Raw genomic sequence first — 19,264 nt, forward strand, 5'->3', positions numbered from 1 at the left:
TACACGCGGCAGACAGTGGGCTTGTGTGAAAGGCGCGAGTTGGACTCTCGCCCCATAACGAAGTGCGCAACTTTCCCTTCAGACTTTGTTTGTCCTCACCCTCCGCCCATCGCCCCCGCTCGTGTTTGACGAAACGTCAGTACTTGATTTCATTGGTTTTCCTGGCCCGGGATTCATTCAGTCTTGTTGAAACTCAACTCTATGTACAGACATTTAGCTGAGACCGGTGTCCGGATGATTGCTCTCTAAGGCTGGTGTGCTCGGACTTTCTCCACTGGCACAGGCACGTGAACAGGGGTCACCTGGGCACACCAACCCTGAAAACATCTGTTAACAGTCATTAGTTTATTTCTTTGCAGTTTGAAACCACTATTTTAGCCCTATCACTTCATAGACTTCAATTCACCCAAAAATCATGGGTTAATGCAATGGAAGTGACCTCACGTACCCCTAGAGCTCAGACGACATCACAGTGTGGAACCCTGTAACCCCAGGGGCAACAAGGACCGTGCAAGCAGCAGTGCTTTAGTTGGGCAGGTGCTAACAGGTACTCAGTACCTGCGCTCTTTTCATTCGGTAGGAGTGGTGCCTGCACAGCTCAGCCCTGCGCCAGTGCTGTTAATGGACGAGTATCTGCACTCAACCCCTGCAATGTGTCCGCCCTCATCAGCACTGCCTGCCTCTTGTGTGCAGCCGTCTCGTATTTGTACTTGGACTTGCAGCCTGAGCTCTTCCGGGCAATAACCAGAATTACTGGTTGTGATAAGGTTCTCATCCCATTAAACTTCAGCTGTTCAAACCTGCCCCAACGTAATAATTGAAAAATGCTTTCTAAGCACCGGATCATTTAGATTTAATGTGGTAAGCACCGCAATCCTCATGCTATGCCACATTTTCAGGGCAAAATTCACGCAAGGCCAAACTTATCGCACCCAATAAACTGCTTCCAGCCGATCATATTTATTTTAATGCGATACATTATGCATACCTGTCTGGGTAACTCGTAATCAGGCCCAAATTAGTCGGGTCATGAGGGAGCAGCACTGACTCACATCAAAAGGCAAAATGTGGGTTTTTAATGGGGCAGCACAGTGCAAATTATCACTAGTTTGCCTCCTCTTCTCCAACATTCAAATGCTTCCCTTTTTTACCTATTTTTAACATTTGCCGTCACTGGGTGAACATTTCTAGAAGTGTTAAAGTGCTCTGCCAATCTCTTTGCTGTTTATTAAATCTTTCTCAGTTGTTACAGACTAGTGCCTGAGGAATAAGGCCTGTGACTAAGCGGGTGGCCATATCATGGACTAAGTTCTGTTCCATTAACGATATTGACATGGCAAAGTTAAAATAATGGCTACTCTGGGACCCTTACCCCAATATTTCTAATCTTTCTTTCTCTGATTCTTGTTTATGTTTTATATTTTTTCATACATTGCAATAAAGCACTTCTGCTGAGGTATTTACAGGCCATTGAGTGCCTTTTCTTTATTGTTGTAGCCCCCCCCCACTTGTGCTGCAGGCCTTTAATTAAGATAGAGATAATTTAACGGCAATAGTTCAATGCAGTGGGCTCTAAGAGGATTTCTGTAAAGGTTACAAGCTTTGTATGGTTGTAAACAATCACCATAAAAAGTTGCTGCCATTTTAGATCAAACTCTGTCATATTTTGAATGCAACAGCTAGACTGTTTGTTTTATCATTCGTGAGTGCTTTGTAGGTTTAGCTAACTGTGTTGCATTCTGCCACTACTGACAGACACCTTCTTGTGTTTGATTGAACCATGTTTAGCTACTATAATATCAACTTTTTTGGGTTGTTGTTCGCCAAGTAGAGGTTTCATGAGTGGTATTCAGAAGAATGCAAGACCAGCTGTTGAAGTCTTCATGAATCTTTTTGCATAGTGACAGCTCCTGAAATGTGTACTGTTTAGGGATAGCAGTTGTTGTAGCACCACTGGGCAGGTTTACTTTCTCACCTTGTCTACTAACACTACACTTCAGGTTTCATATACCTGGATTTCCAATGGATCTTGATTGTGCTGAGAGGAGTCAGATATAGGGGACCCAATGTAGTTATCCAGTGAGGACCAGGAATTGGAAAATTGACCTACAAACTAGTAATTAGATTCATATATATAATCCTCAACACTATGCAATACAGATACAGAATTATCACATCTAGACCAAATCTCTTTAAGAAATTCACTCGGTCTAAAATCATACAAACCAATAACTCACTTAGAGCTATGCAGAATATTTAACATTAGAATTTGCTATTCAGAGATCTCTCTATTCAGATTCCCGGCTCTCATTAATACTCAGTTGGAATACACAATCAATAATTGAAGATGAGACATGGAAAGGCAGAAACATGATTTGAGGATGGTTTAGTTTTATCAGTACATTTTAAAAGAGTAAATACATAAATATCAGGCCTTTATTTCTCCTCGGAGTGCAGAGTAATCAAATTTAGTCTTTTCCTGTTGTCCAAAGGGGAGCGTTATGTAGGAGAGTAGGGTCTGCTTTCCTATGGTCACCCCATTTTTTTGCTTTTTGCTTTACTGGTTTACAACTTAGAACGGCTGTGGTCCTTCTAATCAGACCCACAGCCCAGCTGTTCTCTCTAAATTCACACAATGTACTTTAGGTGCATTGCCAATTGGGTATTGGGTCACTCTTGTGAGTCCCTGTATAGTGTACCATAGGTACCCAGGGCATAGGTGCACCCAAGGCCTACCAGGGGCTGCAGCATGTATTATGTGCCACCCCTGGCTGACCATTCAAATGAGCTGTTGCAGCTATATTGCTGTCCTGCACAAGATAAATGTATTTTTACTGAAATTTGATATTGGTGATAGTTTGTGACCTGTTTAGTTGGTTCTTTTGTTGTTTGCAGTTTAAATCAAAAAAGTTTTATTTTTTGTTGTTGTTTGCAGTTTAAATAAAAACAATCTGTGAGGTTTTCAGCATTGTATCTTGAAGTCTGTGATGAAGCTCTGTTATACTGAATATGCAGCTACCTAGTATGTTATATGACAGCTCTTTAATAATGTAATCCCTGCACTTTCACAATTGCTTTATTAACCTTCTTGCTTTCTCAGATTTGCTTGGAAATGCACCATTTTTCCACTATTTTTTCAAAATTCTCGGGGGGAATTCCCCCCGAACCCTCCGTAGGGGTTCCGGGCTCGCTCCCTACGCTCGCTACAGTGCAGTATGAATATCAGTTTCCGCCTCACCACTTTAAAATGTCACCAGCCGCCACTGTCCCATCGACATCGGATACGGCGCCGGTCCCGAATCAAGGGAGGGATCGGGGACGGCGCCGCTCGAAGGCGGTGCCGTGGAAGACACCCTAGGGGCCGTCGCGGTCGTGAGGTCGACTGGCGGCAACCCAGATCCGGAACCAGATCCTGCAGCGCGAAGCACCTGACCTGCTGGGAATCCCAGTCGGGGCAGCAGAGCCCGAAGGCGCTGTGGAGCCAGACGGAGGAGTGAGCAACCTCATGGCTGAGAGGGAGGCCTAGATCTCCTCTGGCGTTGCGTGCTGCCCAGGACTGTCTGGTATGGAGCAGGCCGCGACGTCCGCGGCTCCGGCGGAGCTGCGTGGGTGTGTCGCCCGAACCCCCGGTCGCGTCGCACGAGCGTCCAGGGGAGTCGGCAGCCGATGACGTCTGACTTCTTGTGCTTACGTGAGGAGCCTGAAGACTGGACAACTCCGGAGCCAAGGTGGCTCCGACCCCGCGACCTGTCCCTCGACCTCCTCGCGGATCGGGACCTCGAGCGGTGCGGGGCCACTGCCGGAGCTCGAGCCGCTTGCGGGACCGCTCCCGCCTAGCCTTAGACGTCAGGGCTCGACAGTCGGAACAGGCCTGGTCGTCGTGGTCCAGGCCTAGGCAATGAAGACACCGGCGATGGGGGTCGGTGACCGACATTAGTTGGTCTCAGTCGGCGCAGGGTTTGAACCCGGGCATCCCTACCGGCACTGTCGGAGTCATACAGACTTCGAAGTAGATCAAAAAAGTTTAGTCAAAAATTGACTAACGGTACCACATTTGCCAGATCAGCGCGGAAAAAAGCTGACGTCAGCGCGCGAGGGCGGCGTCTAAGTACTCCGGCGACGTCATTCCGGCGCCCACGACGGACACGGAGCCGCAGACGACGCCTACCGACGTGCAAGGGTACTGCTACGCAAAAATTTCCGGATCCAGTCTGACGCCTGGGGATATTCTAAGGTAAGGAATCTAATACTAACCTGGTACTTTCAGATCATATTTTACAGAAAAGCTTTGCCTATTCATGCACGTGTTCTGTGGTAGCTTTGTGAAGATGGACAATTAGTGGACTTTTTATGAACAGTAAGATATATGTTTTCCGTAACAAGCAGCAACATTTGCAAAAAAGCTCACATCAGAACAAGTTCATTTTCAGGTAGGTTTTTGAAAATGTAATAATTGGAGGAGAGCGCTCACAATTCGGGAATCACAACATAACAGGAAAAAAAAAAACACAATACACCAGTGCCATCAATGGCTCAAAAGTTGGCCTGAAGGCCTCATGTCACAGTGCAGGCTCTTTCCGATCAGTACCCTAAATAAAAAAAATAAAAAAAGTGCTACAGACGTAGAAAGACAAGGAGCTCATAAAGATCAGTGAACATTCTATAATGGAGAAAAGACTCTATGGCAAGTTTCATCTACATTTGTTTGATTACTAAACATAAAACTTTACTTAACTTACTGTGTTATATTCTGTTTCAATTACGTCTGGGCCCACTGTGGACTTTGCCACCACTTTGATTTTACCTGGTGCGCCTTCTTCCAACCTTTCAATCTGTATAAAGAAATTATCAGAGGGGTCATTCAAAACAAGCATACTTGAATGCACGGTTTTGTGCACTTTGATCTGCTACTGTACTTTTAAACTTGCATAACAAAATGCCTATGCCAGTTGAAACTGCTTTTCTAAGCAAAACTCGTGAAATCCTTGAATGCATTTTATCTGCAGCTACACCTCTTCAGACCCACGTCTCAGAAATAAATTCTTACCGCAGTTGGAACAAATTTCCTAATTAATTTCACACCATGCTTTTCCATGTAGGACCATGCTGCTTCGGCCATGTCTCTGTCAAAGCCATTTGAAAGGATGGAGCGCACCATGACTGTTACATCTACACCAATTCCAGCAAGAAAGCCTGCACACTCCAAAGCTACGTAGGAAGCACCCACAATAAGTGTCTTGCCAGGACAGTAAGGAAGAGAGAATAGGTCATCACTGCAAAAGGAAGAGAGGAAAAGATAAATCTTATATAATATTCAACTTTACATTCCTACGGAGGAAAAAAAAAAATACTACGTTCATTTTTCTTAACATAAAAAGTGAAATTGCACAATATCAAATTCAATGAGAGTTCTAGAAATTCTCCTTTATATATGGTAAAACACGCAGGTTGATAACTACCCGCCACACCCCCCTGCTGATCTCCTTGGGGCCCATTCCTACACCACTAGATACATATTATACACACACCTTTATACACACACCCACCCAGACTTTCACTAGGGGAAGAAAAAAAAGTTACAGGGACGTTATAGGCTAAGATTTTACTTGTACAAAACCAATGAAATTCAGCAGTTATAGTTAGCGAAGCTAATTCTAACGAACGCCCCTTGCAATGCACGGCTTATAACCTCACATTACATACCTCATGCCATGGTCAGTGACATCACTGATGACATTAAGTGATTAGCTGTTTAAGAGCTTATGGGTGTTAAATATTTATAGTAACCTACTACAAAATTTAAAATTAATATACTAGGTGAAACTACGGAACGATACTACTAGCATTATGAGTGTTGCTGTGTGACTGCATCCTTCTGTGTATGGGTGTTTAAGTGGCTATATGGGTGTACAAGGGTGTGTGAGTTGCTGTGCGGGTGAGTGAAATGCTTTGAGTGGCCGTATTGGTGTGTAGGTTAGTCAGTGGTTGTATGCGGGTGTGAGTGGCTCTATGTGTAAGTAAACAGGTGTGTAGTGACTATGGGTGAGTGGAGGAGTGTTTGGTTAAGTGAGTTGGTGTGAGATTGGATGTACTGGAGAGTAAGGGTCTGTGTGAATGGCTGTATGGGTGAGTGAGCAGCCAATGTGTGCGCTTGTATAGATATATAGATGGGTGAGTGGCTGTATGGTTGTGTGAGTGGGTGGCTCAGTGAGAGTGCCTCAATGGAGGAAGTGGGTATGTGAGTCCTGGTATGGGTCTGTGAGTGGTGTAGTGGGAGTACAAGAGGTTGTATGGGGATTTGAGTGGGTGTGCGAGGGGTTCAGTGGATGATAAGAGTGTGATGTAATACGGAACCTCAGAATCAGTAAAGTGTAGGGGCGTACGTTAGCTCAGGTTAGAACTGCTGAATTTTATGGTTTTGTGAAATCTTAGCCTAACTATAGAGTCCCGGTAACCTTTGGATTTTTTTAGGTCACTTTTTTAACCAGTAGTCACGTTGGCAGAGTGGGGGAGTAAGGGAGCAGGGCCTCCTAACTGCTTTCACACGACCCCACCCCCCTTTTCCCTGGGCCGATTTCAGCCCTGGGGACCCCATCCCCCAGGCCAGGCCTTTTACAAATGGGTGGGGGGGTTGGGAGGGGGGCACGCAGCCCCTTCCCAATTAATTTAAAAGAAAATGGTCCCAGGGAGGTGGTGGTCCATGGAGCGATCCCTAAAGGCCTTTCCAATACAGTTTCATTTTGGTGGTGGTCCCAGGGGAACAGGTCCAATAGCCCTCCACTGATTTTTCACGCATGTGGTCCCGGGGAGATTGTGGTCTCCAGGGCCTGGGGCAGTCTGAGAGCCCCCCCCCCCCCCCCTTCCCGCTTTTACATGTATAATTCCCCAGGTGGTCCTCAAGGCATTAATACGCCCCTGGAAGGGGTGGGGGCCTGTGCGCCCCCTACCTTATTATAAAAATGCACCCAGGACCTGGCCAATAACAAACAAACCGCATTTAAAACACATCATGGGGATCTGCTGATCCTGCCAAAAATAGAAACCAAACGCTTTTTTGGACCTGCGGGGTGGACTAAAGGTCCTATGGGAATTAACATGGGAAACTGACGTTTTTTGACGCCACCCCCTTTTTTCAGCCCCCGCTTGAGTGATCACACCGAAGCTTACTGTGCGCATCCAGAATCACCAGGCCACTTTTTGGTGAAAAGTTTCATGAAGATTTGTATAAGACGCCAAAGACAGGCAAGTCAGTACAACAGATTGTAGTCAATCGTAAAGAGTACAGCATGCATTTCAGAACTTAAAGCAGACGATACACGGAAAAATAAACCAAATTGGTGCTGGAATGATTGCCAGAATACAGTGTGCACGACCAAGAGATGGTTTGGTAGCAACTGACTGGTGTATTCGGGTAGAGGGATAAAACACCCAGATGGTAGGAGTGCTTTAATTTTCTTAGGATGATCTGAACAAATGCAACATGCACTGTAGTTTGTGTACAATGCTTGACATGATCTGTCTAATTTGAGAATGTTAACTAATGGGCAATGGCTGGTATACAAAGTTGCCCTACATAAGGAACCATGGGTGTAAAACTTTGTTCCCAGAAAGTGTTTCCCATTGGGGTGTGCTCTGCACATTTGACACTGCTTCCATACAGATGCATTGCACTTCTTACCACCAACTGTGACACAAAGAGCCTTTCTATTACCGAAGCACTCCAATAGAACAGAAAGATAAAATTTTAAAGATTACGATTCTGTGAGTCTCTAAAGCACTTTTAGGTGGAAAGTGCACAATGACTAGAAAAGAACCGTAATCAACAGCAGAAAGGAAACCGTGATGAGTCCATGGCTCATACTGGGTAGTTAGTAGGTAGAATTCCCCCTACACTCCAGTCTGACTTCTGGCTCACCACTACTACTCCATTGGTTCCCAGTAATACGGTACGCAACCTGGGAGTCGTGTTTGATAATAAACTGACACTTGAAAACATGTTCACAAAAGAGTTGGGAGCTGCTTTACTTTGATTAGAGCATTTCGTAAAATCTTCCCGATGTACTCTAAAGAGGCTAGAACATTGATAGTCCGAAGCACTATCCTCAGTAGATTGGACTACTGTAACGCTCTGCTACTGGAATCACCAAAGTATTTGATCGAGAGACTACAGAGAATACAGACCATGGCAGCCAAGATGGCATTACTGAGATCACGCCGCTCTTCCGCCTCCCAGGCACTCTCAGAGTTGCACTGGCTTCCAATCTCGCAGAGGATACAATTTAAGGCACTGTGTATTGTGTTCAAATCTCTGCAGGAGAAGTTTACATGGTATGTCCCTCCCCAAACACTGGAGTCCTCTTCGGCCAATCTGGTGAAGGTGCCCAGTCAGGAAAATTAAATCGAGAGGCAGGGCATTTACTACAACAGCCTCATGGCTCTAGATCAAACTTCCACCGGTTATCAGATAAATAGATTACTTCCTGTAGTTTAGAAAAAGGATAAAAACATGGCTTTATCTAGAGTATGCTCTGACATCTTGTTAATCTTCTTTCTGGCAAGGGTCATTCCACCTGTATCCACACTTAGCTAGACATTCGTATCACAGCGCCAGGGTACCCGTAGGGTGTTAGTTGCACTATACAAGTGCTGATTATTATTAAGGTTCCCCTGTAGAAGTGTTCTTACCTTGTGATACAATATTCCTTGTCTCCAGGGATGCCCAAATATCGTGGTCTCTCTCCTGTTGCTACCACAAATTTATCCGCAGTGAAAAATTTTTCCTCTTTGTTACTGCCGGTCGCCTGAAATACAGAAAAATGAGGTTTACAAGACATCTTCAATAAAGGAGGAGATATTGCCTTTCACCACTTGCTAATTATGCACATCTTTTTCTGTTCATGAAGAAACCCTTTTAGTCAGTTTCAAAGCTTTATTTGATTTGTAAAACAAACCATACAAGCAAAACAAAAACACATACAAATGTAGCATGTTATGCTAAAAAAAAAAAAAACCTCAAAGATGCAACAGTTAAAAATCAGATAAAAACCATTATAAACATAAAAAGGGGTTTTGGGGGCTAGACATGATCAAGGTTAAAATTATGCTGTACAATGTCAGTTGCCCGAAAGAGCTGAATTCATTTATAATACATACTACGTTCGTTATACATGAAATCTATTGCACATGAATAAATAAACCAATATACAGACAGAAAGCCGATGTAGCAACGGAACACAATCAGAGATATCATAAGACAACGGTTTTCCTGGCAGCTGTACAATGTGACAGAACATATACAGACAGGGGGCCATAATAAAGACTCCACGAGGTCCAAGGCATCACAAATTTATGGCTTTCCTGGCAGCTGTACATTTTAATATATATGTTGCTACGAAGAAGCAGATATCCAAATCCTCTAGGGAACTGAGGAGCTGTAAGGCATTCCTCGTAGAACGAACATTGTATTTTAAAAAGAAGGGTTTTAAATATCCGACTGAGAAAGTGATAACATTTACATAATAGTAAAAAATGGCAACAGCTCTGGCGGGAAACATTGTCACAAGGGCAAGCAATATCAGATCGAGAGTTCATATTGGGAAATGCAACAAGGTGATGAACAATTCCCAAACGTAGGCGGGTTAGAACAAACCGGTGGGAATTGCGAGTGACGCCGGAGAGGTAAAATTGAAAACCAGTGGGAAAGTTGTAGTCCCGGTAAGTCATCACTGAATGCAGCTTTTCAGACTTCTTTGCTCGGCATTCTTTCTTGTGGCTTAAAAACCTTTGTTTAATGTCTTTCTTTGGAATTGTAACAGATTTAGGGTCAAGGAAAATGTCAATCTTAAAAAGGAGATAAACCAATGATGTATATACTTAAGCCAAAGAATACGGGAAGAGTGGTCCAACCCAAGGCAATCCAGGATTATCTCCTGGGTAAAACGGGTTTCAGACTTAGCCCAGATTGAGCGCCAAAGCAACAGGGGGCGCAGCAAGATCAGAAATAAATTCAATTCCTACTTCTTCGTGAATCAACTCTACTGAAGCGGAAGGGGGTACACAAAGCAGTTTTCTGAGGAACTTATTTTCGTCTCTCTGCATATTTGGACCAACACAATGACCCCAAACCCCTGCACCATACAGCGTCGAGGACACACACTTTACATTATAAATATTCATCATATCTTTAATGCTCCTCACCCCGAGTTTAGATGAAAATCTAAAGATGCTGTTAGTGGACCTCATGGTTTTTTGGCTAATGTTTTCAAACTCAGGTTTCCATGACCCATTATTGGCAAAAGTGATTCCTAGATAGCAAAAGGTTTTAACTTGTGACAATTTATCCTTGTCGATAAAGCTAGAGTGGGTTTTCTTAGTTTTTGTCCCACAGGACCTGGCAAAGGTTTTGGATTTATTAACTAATAATTTTCTACTTTCAATAAATAACATAAATCTATCAATGAGGCGCTGTAAACAATTTGTGTACGGGACAATAACACAGCGTCGTCCGCATACAATAAAATAGTTACCGGTTTGCCTTCAATCAAGGGTGCATCAACTGGGGACTGGCACAGTATAGAATCGATTTGGTTAATAAAAAAGGAAAATAAAAGGGGGGCCAAAACACATCCCTGTCGGATGCCCCTAGAAACTTTAAAGAAGGGGGTACATTCGCCTAGGGAACCAAAGCGCACCTTACAAGACAATCTCTCGTATAGCCTAGCTAGAAAGTGTACAATCTCGTTTGGTGCCCCTGCCTCTATCAAGAGATGCCATAATATAAGATGATCTACCAAATCAAACGCACTGCTCAGGTCCGCGAAGCATAAAAACAGATTCCCTTTTTAACTTCCGTGTATTTATTAATTAAAAGGTCTAAGTTAACGCACTGTTCTAGTGTCCTCATACCCTTTCGAAATCCATATTGGACCTTGGTTAAAATGTTATTTTCATTAGCCCAGGTTTCCAGCCTCTGCAGCAAAATTCGACTCATCACCTTTACTGAGACATCCAGTAAGGAAATGGGGCGATAATTGCGCGCCTCTGATTTGCTCCCTTTCTTAAATATGGGAATGATGACCAACTGCCCCAGGATGGTGGAGGGTCGCCCTCAGCTGCAGCATTAAAAACCCTCACTAGAATGGGTGCCCATAGATTCATTTCGGTTTTAAGGAGATCTATAGGTACTCCATCGGGGCCCGGGGCCTTTCCCCCTTTACTATTCAACAGGCCTTCATAAACCTCGTCCAAGCTAAGTCCCAATGGTAGGGGAATCCATACTGAGACGTCATGGGCCGGATTTTCATGGGGCTTATCTTCGGGGTTGAAAATATTGGAAAAATGTTCAGTCCATGCATTACATGCTACATAAGATGTTAGTTCTGGAATACCCTCAGTGTTTAAAAAGGGCTATTTATAGTCTCCCAATAGAGTTTGCTGTTTTGGGTTGCCGCTGCTCGATTAAGATTGTCCCAAGCTGCTACTTGCAGGGCCTTTTTCCTGTTAGAAAGGGCCTCCTTATATTTAACACGCAAGCTTTTAACGTTAGTATGATTGCGTTGTTTGAGTTCACGTAAGGACAGAGTGCAGGGTTTGTCAAACCACCCCAACCTGGCTACACTAGTTTTTGGTTGCTTCTTCGTAAATGCATCTTCAATAGCTGTATTTATCCTAGTGTAACTTAGCAACAAAGTTGCCAGATTAGTGTCTTCTCCTAGACAGTAGGAGATCTTTCCTACATTTTCCCACAATCTCCTTAAGTTTTTCCGCGGGATCAATTCCAGCCCATTTGATTCTAGGGCCATTCGGTCTCGTTGGTACTATATCAGTGGAACAAAATTCTTTATTGGTTGTCTTGGGTCCCCAGCCCAATAGGGTTAGGCAAATGCTATTGTGATCACTCAGGGATTCTTCCCTAACCCTCAGGTTGGTAAAATCACTGGTATTAGACAATATATGATCAATGTTAGTATTAGCTAGCCTGCCTGTAAAAGTAGGACAAATGTTGTTGAACTTATTTCTATTACAGCTAAGCAGGTCTAGGTCATATTTCGCAATCATGTTATTTAACAGACTGCCATAGTTACAATGTGGGAAATGGAGAGAATCCCCACTTTCAAACGCCCCGTTTTTGCCCAACTCCCTTAAAACCACATGGATTACCCATTGCTAAAGGGCATGGCTGAATGTTAAAATCGCCAGCCCACAAAATGTCTGCCACTCTGCGGGAGAAAGCCAATACACTTTTGAGTTCCGATTCCAGGGGAAATAAAATGTTTCCCCTAGAAGCATCAAAAGTGTTGTTATAAAAATTAAGAATTAGATCTCTAAACTTGTTGGCCGCCAACCGTAACACCTGGCTATGGGGTTCAATAAAGGTATAACTAGTAGTTTTAAAATTGGTTAATTTATTAGAAATTAACGTCAAAAGGCCACCCTTAGCTCTACCTGATGGGGAGTTAGATGCATTGAGGCAGTAAGAAGAATAGCCTTCTACATAGATTGATTCTTGGCACCACGTTTCCTGGAGACAAATAATATCATGGCCAGCCCCTATAAATTCATTCCAAAAGGGGGTATTCAGTTTACCTGAAATACCTGCTATATTCCAGGTGATAAAATTTAGCCCTGCCAGTACAACTGCTGTGTGAGCAACACTATCTCGGTGTTGTGCGGGCAATATATCATAGGAAGATTGTTTATCACCCATAGACTCAGCTAATTGTTCCTTAAAGACCACCGTAGTGGCTACTTCAATGTCAGGGATCTTGCATATGGTAAGGGTATCTACTGTATGAGTAGTTGGGTTTGGGTCACTAGATATGGCTAGCTTAGTACAGGTTGTCTGTGAGATGGCTGATATAATGCCTGGCATCACATCTGTCCCCTTGGCCCCTTTGGTTGGATTATCAATAGTTGTATTGGCAGATGGTCAATCGACCGTTTCCAAACAATCAAATCTATTGCTAACAGGGATTCCCCGCCACCCTACCTCCATATGATGATCACTATTGGTGCGCCACGGCCGCTGTCCCCGCTCACTGCTCCTATACTGTTGTGGGTACCAGGGACCTGTATAGTTTAACTTGCGCTCTGGTGGTTGCGTACAGTTTAAAGTGGTCAGATGTTGACGCCCAGGTGGTTGCACCCAGTTGGGAGCCATCGGAGGCTGACGCTCAAAGGGTTGCACCCAATTTGGAGCTATCGGGGGCTGACGTTCTAGGGGTTGCCCCCAGTTTGGGGCTATCAAAGGCTGACGCTCAAAGGGTTGCACCCAGTTTGGTATTAACAGGTGCTGCAATTCTGGTGGTTGTACCCATTTTGGGACCATCGGAGGCAGTCGCTCAGGTGGTTGGACCCAATTTGGGACTATCGGGTGTTGGCGCTCAGGGGGAAAAGCCCAATTGGGGCCCATCTGGTTCTGGTAGCTGCGTTCAATGGGATAAGGGTAAAAGAAGGAGAGGCGATGGGTGTCAACCCCCCCCCCCCCTTTTAGCCAAATCGGGCCAGGAACAGATGGAGTCCACCATGTCTGGGTCGTCACAAGTCACTATAATACAATCGCCCTGAATATTTTTGGGTTCAACCCCAACCCACAGGACTCTACGTACTGCTGAAATTCGACTATTATGGGAAGATTGAAAATCCCCGTTAGTGGTAAGCCACTGTAAAACCTTATTCCAAAGGGACCAGGGTGGCTCCTCTTTATTTGAAGATAACTCCGGGACCCCAGTGAGAATGATGGTATACGGGGAGGCTTCTGGTGGTAAATGAACTGGGTGTTTAGGCCTATATCCCCTTCTTACCCTCATCAGATCGATTCAGGGGTGGGTGCTGGGGTAAAAGTGGAGTGATGGGCCTTTTATTTGATGGCTGGGACAGATCCTTTTTTGGGGCAGACTGGGTAGACTGTGGAAGTGGGCTGAGGGGAGAGTGGCCGTATTTCCAGTCGTGCGCACACTCTTAGGGGGGGTTAAGGGGGATTTTTCTGGCTTTTTGGGCTTGGTTAGGTTTTTAATAACAGAGGATAACTCCGCTATCCTGTGTGGGCCCTAGGGCACCTGGTGCAGAGGGGATCGTTAGACCCACCCCAGGTTTTACTTGAGCCAAACTGAGCTGAGTCGACGGCTTCTGTGTAAGAATAGCAAGTTGTTTTTCTATCGACATAATGCTCTTCACTAGAGGTTAAGACATGATGTAATAATTCTCTAATATTCGCTAAAAGCTGTGGATTAGAATCACCGGAGGTACAAACATCCCCCTCATTGACCATACACTGGATTGGCTAAGGGTTCCAGTAAGTTGGTAGATACAGAATTAAGTTCATTCGAGGCACCCTGCATTGAAGAAATGGTTGCCCCTTTCTTGTTAGTAATAGCTGGTTGGGGATGCGTGGAGATGCCTTTCTTTGGTGCTTTATCCTGTTTTGCCACGGCACCTTCCTTTACACCGCAGGGCTGAATCTCGGGGGCTTGATCTTGAGATACCAATAGCTGTAGGTCTGGGGAATTCTCTAGGTTCCCCGTGGAATCAAAGTCAGAAGTAATGTTAGTAGCTGACAGGTCCACCGTTGTCGGGATGGAATGAACCTTGGCTGTGGCATTAGGTTGCAATAGCACCGGGATGGGTGTAGTCTGTTGAATTGGCGATTGTACTGATGCCAAGGGGCCCAAGGAGGACCTCCTAGCAATAGCCAAGTCCTGCGACACCCTTCGCTCCAATAATGAGATGCTTAAATTAATTGCCTCATGAGTTCTGGTAATGAATTGGTCGAGCGGCCCAGTGAGCAGAGCAGTTCATATAGCAGTCTTACTTCTAGACCCTCTAGTCATGGTGAGGTAACTGAATTACTTTTCTGCCAAAAATAGAAATCAGAACAAATGTACCTTTCAGTGGAGACTTTATGGTCCTGATCGTGGAGTCAAGAAAGATGGCCCGGCCTAGAACGGGCCCGCCCTTGGCCCGGGCTTCGCCCGGCGTCCCGCGACGCGGGGAAAGGGTTCAATTTAAAGCGCCTCCGGGCGCGGAAAATTGCGTGCGCGGCTGGTGCCGCTAAGCCCCCTGGGATTTGCAGTATTCTCGGCGGCCGCAATGCCGTTAGATGCGGCGGCGGGAGGACTGCGGTGATGGAACACAGGAGGCTGTCCAAGACTACTGTCGGCGGTTTTTAGCAGGTTAGGAAATGCTGGCTTCGTTTAGGGAGACACCCGCTCCACCGGGAAAGGGTTCAATTTAAAGCGCCTCCGGGCGCGGGAAATTGCGTGCGCGGCTGGTGCCGCTAAGCCCCCTGGGATTTGCAGTCTTCCTCTCGGCGGCCGCAATGCTGTTGGCGGGAGGACTGCGGTGATGGAACACAGGAGGCTGTCAAAGATGGCTGTAGGCGGTTTTTAGCATGTCAGGAAATGCTGGCTTCGTTTAGGGAGACCTGGTTTTAGGTGGGCGAAAGGGACTTCACCTGTTAGCAATTCCCAGAGACCCTTTTAGTCAAACAATTGCCTTCACGTCTGAATTTAATGGCAGATTTAATCTACATTCTTAGCAAGGTTCGTAGTCCGTGTAGTTTTCGGTTCGGAATCAGTAAGTGTTAAAAAGTCCATCATTAGAACAACACTACAATGTGGATTTCAGTGCAACCAACGCATGCAGGAAATTATTGAACAGAAGGACTCACACTCTGGCTTAGGAGCACAGAATGTATTATTTAAAGTGCGTAATATCTGGAGCAGCAGGAGAACTAAAAGAATTTAGGCTTTGGATTATGTTGATTTAAAGATATGTTTAAACAATTTTGAAAATAGGACAGTTTGACAATTACAATGTATCGACAAAAAAACAAAAACATTTATACACATCAAATTTATATAATTACCTCCAAAGCAGGGAAAACGCAAGCGGTTAGAAAGAAAACAGTCTAGTGGCAGTAATTGTTTGCATGTTACGGTCATGCAAATCACTGTCATAATTTACGCAGTTACACTTTCTTCTGCCAAGGACTTCTTTAAACCACAAAGGTATGTTTTTTTTTTTAAAGGAATTTTGCCATTCTCCTACATTTTGATAAACAAGAACCATACAATGCAAGAATATTAGTCTGAACCATTAAGTTAGCAGCATCATTAATGCTTTACATACCCTGATCTTGTGTGGTTCCACAAACTCTGCATAGGCGTTTTCATAAGTCACCTTCTTGTCACGCAGAGACACCCTGTATCCCCAATTAAGGGATCCGATGTAGTTCTGAATTTTTCCGGTCATGGTTTGCCAATTGTGTTTAACTAAAAAATTAAAAAGAAGTATTTGATGAGAAAAATAACTAGGCACTTGTTAAATACGGAGGAGAAATTACATGAAAGAATGGTTTATCTAGTTTTAAGGCACAGAATGTGGGGATAATCAGACAGGTTATGACTATACTTTGTGACACTGCTTAAATATTTAACACACGGGAGCAGGTGGTTTGTTGGATGAATAACCATCAAATGCCATTAAAAACTTTCCAGCATAAACAGTTTCCACATACAGAAGAAAGCTTTTCACACAGAGGGTTGATTCAATGGACATGCTTTTGCCACAGTTTCTTCCAGTGCACTGCTACAGACCAAAACGGCTTTCTGGAGTAAGTCTTCGAAACAAAAACAACCTGCTCCATAGCTACTTCACATTATATACTATGGTCAAATAATAAAATGAAACTAAATGAGTTACCCTGCTTTTCATATTCCCATCCAAACTTCCTGGAGTCTCGCAACGCTTGCCCCAGTAGTGCTGCTTGGTGCATTAACTTCTTAGGAATACAACCTACATTCACACAGGTACCTCCGAGACCTTGGAAAGAGGAATGAATGATGATTTATTTTTGTGTCCTTTGGGCACCCAGTTTGAATAAAGTAAACTCAAACGGTGAAAGATCAACTAAACAGATGAAACATTGTGGATACTGTATAAAAAAAAAATGAGTGATCAACTGAGGGGTGGGTTTGAGAGTCATGACAGCACAAACATTATAGAAAACAAACAAAAAGCTTGCGTGCATCAGCAAGTATTATTCCGACCACATTTTTAGCAAGCCATGTAGCATGGGGTAGTATATTGGTATGCAACGTAAACATTGAAAACAAATTTTAAAAAAAGCATACTCTACAGCACACTTAAGACCAAGCTAAATGGTAGAATGTTCAGATATGTAATGGTACTCCAGCTCAAACAAGTCCATTATGGAACCAAGTGTGGTAACAGCTGTTAGAGACGTGTGCTAAGGAGCAATGTTAGTTTTAATCTTTAGACTACAAGTCCAAAGCAGATGCAATTACTACAATGCCAAGGAACAGTCATTCCTCAATAAAGGTTTCCTACTAAACCAGAACATCCACGTCCAGCCATGAACTAGGCCCAAACAATCCAAAGGGTGGTAGTTTCTCGGAGTACTGTATGTGCTCCTGTAACGTACGTGATGCCCACATCGCTCTGACTGCACGTCTGCTGTGTAATTGGTGCAGTCTCCTTGAACACTGCACGCAGCGTGTGATAATGTGACAATGTCGAGTGTGTACTCACATCGCCACAACATAAAGATGCGTACTCACTTTGCCATCATCTGAAGGTTGTGCATTGTCCCCTGGCAGGAACATTAACAAGCATTTACAATGCAATGGTTTCGCCTTTGGAAAAGTTAGAGCTATTGGCATTGTAAATGACATTTGTATTTATGTGTTGGTTTTGAAAACAGATAAATAAATGGCAGTCATTTACATTGCCATTAACTTAATTTCTCGCAAATGTGAGACCCATTGTACCCTACGGACGATCTCAGCAGACAGCAATTACTACCACACACACACCCACACCCACCCAGGCGCCACACACCCACACCCCCCCAGAGCGCGCCACACACCCACCCAGAGCGCGCCACACACACCCACCCAGCCACACACACCCACACCCCCAGAGCCACACCCCCGCAAGCACAGCGAGGGGGCAGGGAAGCAAGCACAGCGAGGGGGCAGGGAAGCAAGCACGGGCAGGGGGGCAGGGAAGCAAGCACGGGCAGGGGGGCAGGGAAGCAAGCACGGGCAGGGGGGCAGGGAAGCAAGCACGGGCAGGGGGCAGGGAAGCAAGCACGGGCAGGGGGGCAGGGAAGCAAGCACGGGCAGGGGGGCAGGGAAGCAAGCACGGGCAGGGGGGCAGGGAAGCAAGCACGGGCAGGGGGGCAGGGAAGCAAGCACGGGCAGGGAAGCAAGCACGGGCAGGGAAGCAAGCACAGCCATGTTTCCAGTGCTTGGCTAGTCTGAACAAACCATTGGTATCCGGCCTGCCACTCAAACGAAAACAACTCCCAGAATACCTTAAATAGCTAAATGAAACCTCAGAAGTAGAAACATTATGTCCTGACTACACGAGAGAGGCTGCAATTGTAACTGCGAGGGACATACCACCTGAACCACACAGCGCGGATCCCCTACAAAAACGACAAAGTTAAGTTGCCCCGTCCAACTACCTTGCCAAGTAGCGATATTTGATTAAAATGTTGAAAGTGACTTTGCATGTCAGTGTATTGCTCAATATCTAAATATAAAAATACAAGCACACAGATGTAAGCACATAGACTCTGGGCAATTGCTTGCTTAATCTTCGTGACGGCGCCTTGACAGCGCAACAGACCTCCACGGCTACTACTTACACACAGGTACTACTCGCAGGACACGTGGTCCCAGTACCTGTGCCTCACAGCGCAACAGCACCTCCACGGCTACTACTTGCTCACGGGCACTACTCACAGGACACAGGACCTGTGGCTCACAGCACGGGCGCTCTCAGCTCCTACTCACGGTGCGTGCATTTGCACAACCACTGCAGAGAGCAGACAGCACCGGCCACAGTACGCGCTGAACCGACACTTCTTACAGCCCAGACACTGGCCTCAGCACGCAAGCACAGCTGCCCCTCCCAGCACGGCCAGGACTGCCCAGACACTGCTCCCAGCACAGACCTCTGAAGCAGATACCTCTGAAGCAGATACCTCTGAAGCAGATACCTCTGAAGCAGATACCTCTGAAGCAGATACCTCTGAAGGAGCACGGAGCCCCGCACGCACGTATACTGCTGGAAGCACAGACGTCACTCACAGCAGCAACTTACAGCATTTACACGTGCTCAGACCTCTTTTGTACATACAGAATCTTACCACAGACGACCCTTTTTAGACACTTCTCTGCACGAGCAGGGAGTGTGCCGACTGTGTGCACAGACGCCTACCTACCTCTCCGGGCAC

At 45.2% G+C, this 19,264-nt stretch overlaps 1 protein-coding gene across 2 annotated transcripts in view; it reads right to left on the reverse strand.

The window, feature by feature from the left end:
* Positions 1-19,264, reverse strand: part of LOC147693029 (thioredoxin reductase 1, cytoplasmic-like) — a 154,759-nt gene that overhangs the window by 96,049 nt on the left and 39,446 nt on the right. For both annotated transcript variants that reach the window (XM_086939275.1, XM_086939274.1), the window contains exons 6-10: positions 16,702-16,821; positions 16,129-16,271; positions 8,686-8,801; positions 5,048-5,273; positions 4,740-4,832 (exon numbers count right to left, since the gene is read on the reverse strand). In XM_086939275.1, coding sequence (XP_086795401.1) covers positions 4,740-4,832; positions 5,048-5,273; positions 8,686-8,801; positions 16,129-16,271; positions 16,702-16,821 — 698 coding nt within the window. The remainder of the gene's footprint in view (positions 1-4,739; positions 4,833-5,047; positions 5,274-8,685; positions 8,802-16,128; positions 16,272-16,701; positions 16,822-19,264) is intronic.

Source organism: Lissotriton vulgaris, chromosome 9, assembly GCF_964263255.1.
Source record: "Lissotriton vulgaris chromosome 9, aLisVul1.2, whole genome shotgun sequence".
NCBI lineage: Eukaryota > Metazoa > Chordata > Amphibia > Caudata > Salamandridae > Lissotriton > Lissotriton vulgaris.